The sequence below is a fragment of the Camelus dromedarius genome, chromosome 26 (assembly GCF_036321535.1).
Source record: "Camelus dromedarius isolate mCamDro1 chromosome 26, mCamDro1.pat, whole genome shotgun sequence".
NCBI lineage: Eukaryota > Metazoa > Chordata > Mammalia > Artiodactyla > Camelidae > Camelus > Camelus dromedarius.
This window is the reverse complement of record NC_087461.1, coordinates 22,238,746-22,246,888: the sequence shown is the minus strand read 5'-3', so window position 1 is coordinate 22,246,888 and position 8,143 is coordinate 22,238,746. Positions and strand designations below refer to the sequence as shown.

The following is an 8,143-nucleotide window of genomic DNA, read 5'->3' as shown; positions in this document are numbered from 1 at the left end:
CAAATCTCCGATGCGCGGTACGTGTTCCAGGACGGAATATATCTCTTTCAATAAGCTTTATGCAAGTATTTTTTATGGATATATATACTTTCTACATAAATGAAGCCAAATGAAAATTAAAATTTCATTATCAGAACAGTAACGATTCCCCATCTGTATTTTAAGTAAAATGACACAATTTGCAGCTTCTAGTTAACAGCTTTAAGAAAATGTTCGTAAAGAGTTAATTCTGCTTAATGCAGGGAAGAAACCCATCTCCTAGGGCAGGGAAGAGGATTTACCCAAAATTATTTACACAGCCCTAGACAGTCTCTCCCCCGCCCCTCCTCCTCTTGTTTTTCCCTCTCACCCCTCTCCTTTTCTTTTAGCTTTTAGGGTGAAATCCTCACTGACCAGACATTTTTTTAGTCAATCTCTTTAAACTATAAAAATTTCATGCACATTGACTGAATAAAGGTATATCCATATAGAGCCAAAACACCCAATGTGAGTATTTCAGGCATTTTTATTTAATAAATAACTTCAGTAAACAGCATTGTAAAAAGTGAACTGTTAAAATTAAAAGGCACTTAAAAGAATGTGACTAGTATGAAACCCAGGGGGAACTCCGTGAGCAGTGAATGCACGTGGTCTAGCGTTAACGCGCTAACTCCAAGCACTGCGTGAGTGACGGCTACTGCCTGCGCCACGGGACGAGTTCACGTGCTCGTTAAAAGGCAAATGTACAGCTAAACAGCAACAAAAAAGTACTGATAAACAGAGTCCTACCCACAACTGCAAACAAACGCATGATTAGAAGAGGTGATAAAAAGCACCAGGCTTTAAACAAAATAAAATGAGTAAGATAAAATAAATTCACCCAAAGGTCCCCAATTCAGCAAATGCTGTGTAAATTAAGGCCTTTATGTAAATAATGCTAAATCAAGGACTTTTTTGCAGAAAATTTCCCAATACTTTTATCCAAGGCTTGAATTTAAAAAGAGAAGGCATAAAAGTTACCCAGAGCAAGTAACTCTTAAAATGGCACACAGGTTTTAAAGCTATATTTTCCCTTCCTAACTCTGACTTTTCCCCATGGCCTTTGCAGACCTAAGACTTCAAAATTATTTTACATCAGTAACTCTCAACATCCTCATCTCTCAGATATGTCACCAGTCATGTCTAACAGGCAAATAGCAGGAGAGAAAATTTAAAACAGTTCTTACCAGCTGGCAGGACATTAACTCTGGATTCTGTATAACTGAAAACGGACATACCCGCAAAGCTAAAAATCAGGTTTAATGCGTGCTTAACAAACTCTCATCAGACTCATCCCTTCAACCGCCGCCCCTCCGATCCCATCAGAAATCTCACTGAATCCAACAGAAGCTGGATCCCAGTCAGGAGAAGAGGTCAGAGAGGCACGACGAGACCTCAGCTCACAAGGATGCCCATTCCTGTCTCAAGTCTCTGTCAGTCCCTGGTATTGATTATAACATTATTTTCAAAATAATAAAAAAAATCTTCAAACTATACATATTGTACATTTTCAGAATGTGCACCTGAGGGCGGCCCGGCGCGCTCCAAGCCCTCGCCGTGACCGCAGGGGCTGCGCTGCACCCAGTGCTGTGGCTCGCGAGACGGGGCTCACTTCCCCTCGTACTTGGGATTGACCACAGTTGTCACGGCGCTCTTATAAATAGGATTTTCACCCTAAAAAAAGGGAGAAAAAAGATCAGCCACTCTACTAAAGTCATGCAGTGTTATTTACAAACAACACTGAAAGCTACAATCATTTTCAGAAGTTGCTTCCATTTTATCTGCCCAGATATCACACTGTTTTTAAAAAGGCATTAATTAAATTTAACACAAAAATTAAAAATGAAAGCTGTGCTCTCAAGTCTGAGATGCCCCTGTCACCAGGCATCATTTCTGAATCCCTTCCTCCACTGGCAGGTATGCAGTGACGGCTTCTCCCTTTTAAACTGGTTTTGAACGTATTACAAGGAAGAATTAACTCTCCTCCCATCAGCTACCTGCCTCTCAATCCTTCACTGTGCACAGAGCAGCCTGACAGTTCCCAGGATGCCTGACTTCACCTCTGCGAGGGGGGTGATGACACTGCTGGGAGCTGGCTGAGGCTGTCGGTGCCACTCAGGGTAGTGCCTCCTCCCAGCCATCACGCTGCCTAATTTGCTTCAATAAAAATAATTATTCTTCATGAAATAACTGTTATTTTTTGATATCGTATTGATGAAATGTTTTATTTTTACTGCAATACTATATTTTACTAAAGAGTACTGAACTCAAGCCCAGTAAATGACTTCAAGCCATAAACACAAGCTCTTTCAAGATCCAAAATATACCAACAAGAAAATAACATACATCCCACACTCTTACTATGTTCTTAAGAAACCCCTTACGCTGAGTGATACACTTCAGTGTCTGCTACAGCACTCCTATCCCCCTGTACTAGGAAGTCAGGTGAGAGATACAGCCAAATAATCCTACAGCAGAGGAAGTAACAGTACAAATCCAACAGAAACATAGAACATTAAGTTTTTAGGAAAAAAATTTAGATTTTGAAATGCTGTTTAGCTTTGTATCTTATTATAGAACTATTTGAAGTGATTTTTTAAAATATTTATAAGAAAGCACCTCAACAATAATTTTTGCTTTTACACATTATCTACACTTCACTTGAGATTCTGTTCGGATCTGGTTTTAATTGCCACAATGTCTGCCTCCCAGGAGGGTACGGTCTGGTGGATGACAAAGATGAAAATAAATTAAAGCACTTTGACACAGTACAAAGTAGAATTATGTACATAAAATGGGAACAGTATAAGAACAAAAGGATTGACTTTGAGAAGATTAGGGATATTTTCAAAGTGAAAGTGACCATAGATAAAACACTGAAAGGTAAATAGAAACATACAAAATCCAAGTTCACCTGCAGTGTTGGGGAAAGAATGGCACATTTCAGTAGAAACAGAGTTCGGATATTTCTGAGGGTGCATGTGGGTGTTTTGAGGGGCAGGGAAGGGAGGAGCCAAGAAAGCAGACAGTCTCAGACTGACCGTCTAATGTGCCACGCTGAGGAGACAATTCTCCTGCAGGCAGGCAGATCGCTGTGGCCAAGCACAGTACGTGGGGTGGGTCCCGAGAGACACCGCGTAACCACCCTGACTTCAGCTCAGCAGTTGGTCTGGACACCAAGTGACAGTTGACAACGTGCCTTAGCCCCACCCCGCAAAACACCAAGTGACCGGTCCTTTCTGAAACACACAGGCACTCAAAATCCCTCAGAGATCAGCATTTTGTGATACGGATGATAACAGTCATACAGGGTATCAGAGTCTGAGCTCCGATCCCCACCGGAGCTAATACATGACCGTGAAGACACTTCGTACTGGAGGCAGGGATCTCGAGCAAAAACACTCCTGACAAGTCAGTCACATTACTTCCATCTTCCTATCTGTGTATGAGGCTAGGACTGCCTGTTCTTTCAAATATGCTGGGGAAAAAAATTACCATTTACTTTTCTTTAAAATAATGCATTACATAAGCCTAATTTTAATACTTAAGATTATTTTAAGGGAGGTAACAACTACCACCAAAAAATCCAGAAAACAAAAAAGAAAAGAAAAAACCACCAAAGTTACAGATAAATCCAAGACAGGATTTAAATGGCAGAACTTACCTTGGGAGAAAAGTCTGCCTTTTCGTATATACAACATTTGTATTTATTATTTCAAAGTCCATCCAAACAGAAGTTGAACATGCAAGGTTAGAGGTAAGATTAAACTGTGTCGGGCATCATCGTAACGGGGGTAAGCTACAACGCAGGTTAGTTACCATGGCTCAGAGTGCAGCCCTCCCGACCCTGACCAAAAGCAAGGCCTACTTAAATCAAGAGGACAGGGCATGCTGGGCAGTAAAGTCCTGGGCGCTCGGCAAAGCGCCGCCCTGAGCTCCTTGTGGAAGGGCCGACAGTGGTGGCTGCCGCCCCATCTCTGGAACGAACTGGAAAAACCCTGCACAACTGTGGGAGATTCACCTTATTCACATTCAAATCTGCTTAACAGCAGTGAGGGGCGACTTTTCAATCCACTTTAACAATTATAAACTTGATAATTTGATTTTTTTTAATGTACCTACATGAGAAATCTGATGTGCTGAAATAATTACAGTGTCTGCCTATTACCTGACATGTTAATGGAATAATTAATTAATTGGTAAGCCTTGGTCCCATATTGGACCAAGTGCTTTATAAGCCATGATTTATTTTAATTTCTTAATGCTTATTCATTAATTTCTATTGTTTATTTCTACTTTATTTTTCTTGAGAAAACATCTCAGAATAACCTGTAGCCACTCATTTGCTTGGATTTCACTAATAAATACTTATCAAACTTTTGCTTCATGAATTATTCAAAATGCTTATTTTGGCTGAAGAAGGAATATTTTAGCCAAAAATTGAGTTAACAATAAAAACATTAAGTCTCACTATTAATTTATCGATAATTTCCTTCGAAGTACAATTTAACATATAGCAAAGATGAAAATTTCACCTTTCAACAGGAGAGAAATTTTTCTCATATAAGAAGTAACCATATGAAATTGTGAATGTCTGACTGTTTTTGACCTACCAAAAAAAAGAAGGAAAAAAATCCTAGCAAATCTGATTCCTTCTGAAAATGATTTTCTGGAAAAGTATAAAGTGAGAAAGAAAAGAATTTATCAAGTCTCATACTAACAAGAAAATATACCAGACTGCCCATGTATGAATCTGTAATTTTCTGCCATCAAATTTAACTTTGCCATTTCAACAGTCTTAAAATCTGCTTAGAAGTAAAATAAAAGTCTGACAAGCAATGGTTTCTAATGTTATCAGTACTTTCTGTATCTCTTAGAAACATTAAACCTTGCATATTTGGAGACCTTATTTGTTACACGCGTCCAGCAGAGTGAATAAGCAAACCTGCAGAGTTGGTGTCTAGGTGACATAGGGGGCTTCCCGTTTCTCCAACACTCCTGCGTAGGGCAAACATTTAACACTGTCACTGTTAAGTTACCAGAAATGTCAAAAGCTTGTACCTTTCTGTAAGGAGTGATCTACCTCCTCCTAACCAGGCAACAGCGCCCCCTGCAGACGTGACCGCTGCCAGTACGAGGCAGTGGTTAAGAACCCGGACCCCGGAGCCCAGCAGCTGGGTGGAATCTCAGCTCTTCCACTAACTAGTCATGTGACCGTGATCAAGTCACCAAACCCTCCTGCGCCTCAGTTTTCTCATATGTGAAATATGAATGAAAGTACCTGGGAAGGGCAGCAGAGTCCCAGCTCACCAGTCAGGAGAACTGGTTCTAATCACAACCTTTGGATCAGAGAGTTTCAGGGGCTTACATAATTATATTAAAATATGCAGAAAGCATTTCATGAAAATTCAGTTATAAGGAGGAATCCTGTCCACTAATGATAAAAGAGAAAATGAAAAACCTGTCATCCAGGTAAAACAGACACCAGAATCACTGACCCTAGCTCAGAGAAGAGGTAAACCAAGCTTTATTCCAACCATGACATTTTCAACTAAGTTTTTATTTAAAAGTGTAATGGGATTTTCTCTTTAAACTCCTTGTTATCTTTCCAAAAAAGTTCAATGTTAGCTTTGAATATTAGAATTATTATTCAATAACTAACAAGAAAAATATAAATATATATATTAGTAAAAGGTTCTGGTTTTTAATGGAATTTCAAGATACTATCAAGAACTAAAGATTTTCAAAATATTTCTAGACACACTAACAATGATGTTATAGTTATAAATTATACAGATGTTATGCCAGATGACATTCTTCTATTTGGCCCTTAATTTCACTATTTCACCCTAAAACTTACATAACTTATTATACGAGGACAGCACCACCACCTGAAGCATCAGACTCTGGGAGGAATGTGAGACTGCAACCCACTGGCTCAAAACCACCCCCCATCCTCTGCAGTCTGATTACCGCCCCCTCTCCCCCGTCCGAGAGCCCCGGGCCCCGGCAGTGGAGGACCAGGGCCCTTCTAACCAGTGGAAGAGCTGGGACCCAACCCGTGGAGTCTGACCACAAGGCACACTGTCTTTTCACTACAACACGGCTGCTGCTTCCACACCATGAAGCGTAATTTAAAGCCCTTCTAAACACTAAATTCACACACAAAAACAAAAGCCGTAATAGAGCCATATAAAGCCAGACTTAAAAGCAAGAAAAGCAAGAGTGATGAAGGACACACAGTGCAGCAGAGAAGGACCCATCTCACATGCAGAGACAAGACGGAGGAGAATACCGACGGCCACTTAGAGACCAGCTTTACGTCCATAGTTTGGATTCTTGAAATTATTAATAGGACTCTTGTAAATCGGATTTTCTTGCTAAAGTAAAAGAAATAGTTTCTAATGATTTCATCAGAAAAAAACTGACAACACATATCGTGTTTAAACACTATAAAAGAAAATTTTTACTATTTTAACACTTCTGAAACTCGTTAATTTTTTTCAAAAACCCAAGCAAATTGTAGTAAAATGCAAATGACTTAAGATTCATTTTCAATTTGAAATACTGAAGAGTGCCATTGCTTTCACGTAGCAAGAGATGGGCACCCGGGGACCATAACTCAAACCCGAGTGCTGGCATGAACTGTCAGCCATGCACATTTTCAAATGATTCTATAAAACAAAGTTTACTGACTTTACATTTGCAGAGAGTAAAATATACCCTGCTTAAGTGCAGAGTGCCATGAATTCTCACGTGCATGAACACACCCACAACGGAGATCGTCCCAAGACGCCTGCTGCCCTTCCCCCAGGTCCAGACCCTGGAAACCATTATCTCATTTCTGCCCTGAGAGGTCTGCCTTTTCCATACTGTCATATAAATGGAGTCAGTCTGCAGGCTTTTGAGTCTGGCTGCTTCCACCTCAGGTTCTTTGTTGAAAACAAAAGACAGAAGGCAGCATTCTACTGCACAGCCTATTATACAGACACTACTCAGGGTTCCACTCTTCATGAGAAGAGGCAGGAGAGCGGATTTAAGATCAAAGTAATTAATGAAATAAAAACACTGACCACAGTAACCAGAGGAAATATTCTTACAATTGTTTTGTCTTATTTAATAGAATGTATTTAAGATGTTTTTTCTGTTTTTTGCTAAGTGTAAGTTTTCTGAATAATGCACTTTGGGGGAATACAAGATTTAAAGAGGACTGTAATAAACACGTCTTAGAAGTGTTACACTCACTCTGTGGATCACCTTCCTTTTTAGAGGTTTTCCAACTTACCGTGTCCCATTTGGCATTCATTTTTTCCTTTTCAAATTTGGCAAATTCTCTTCGGTCATGAATGATCATTAAAAGCTTCCAAATCAGCAGCAACGCAAGGCCAATGAGGACAATGCCAGCCACCACCCCGGCCACAATGGGAATGATGTCTGGGCCGGTGGGGCACTCTGCAACGGAAAAGGCACAGGGTGAGCACACACAGGACCAGGACGGGCAGGGCACGGCAGAGCTGCAGAGCGCCGGACTGGCCGCAGTCTGCACGGTAAAGGGAATGCAAACCATTCACACTTCCGTACATTATTTAGAAATCGATTTCTACATATTGGAAACTGAAATCTAGAAAGTAGTACCTTCCACAACAGCACTAAAAATCATGAAATACCTAGGCATAAATCACAAACACTGAGGAAAGAACAAAGCTGGACAACCCCGCTACCAGCGACACCAAGGAGGCTGGCACAGCGCCGCCAGAGGCGGACGCACAGACTAACGGGCGGAGCAGGGGGAGAGGGCGGCCCGCGCACAAGGGCGCCGGGTTTGCATCAAAGGCGGGGAAAGCTCAGTCTTCTCAAGAAGCGGGGCTGGGCTGTAAGCAGAGCAGCGCGCCTCCCACCTTGTTCTGAGACGGGCTCGACGTGGTCTACAGACCCAAGTGGGGAACTGGAAACTATAAAACTTCCAGAAGAAAACACAAGAGGAAAACCCTTAAGAACTTGAATAAGGCAGAGTTCTCATATAACAGTAATAAAAGGAAGACTTGGCAAATTGTAGTCCATCAAAATTCAAGCGTCTGGGGAAAGAGGCCACAGCTCAGGGGCAGAGCAAGTGCTTAACAAGCAT

The 8,143-nt window shown here is 41.0% G+C and overlaps 1 protein-coding gene across 1 annotated transcript in view; it reads right to left on the bottom strand.

Moving 5' to 3' along the window:
• Positions 1-487: 487 nt before the first annotated feature.
• The window catches only part of ITGB1 (integrin subunit beta 1), a 38,921-nt gene continuing 31,265 nt past the window's right edge, over positions 488-8,143 (bottom strand). The window contains exons 15-16 of the mRNA XM_031444518.2: positions 7,304-7,470; positions 488-1,692 (exon numbers count right to left, since the gene is read on the bottom strand). Coding sequence (XP_031300378.1) covers positions 1,627-1,692; positions 7,304-7,470 — 233 coding nt within the window. The 3' untranslated portion in view covers positions 488-1,626. The remainder of the gene's footprint in view (positions 1,693-7,303; positions 7,471-8,143) is intronic.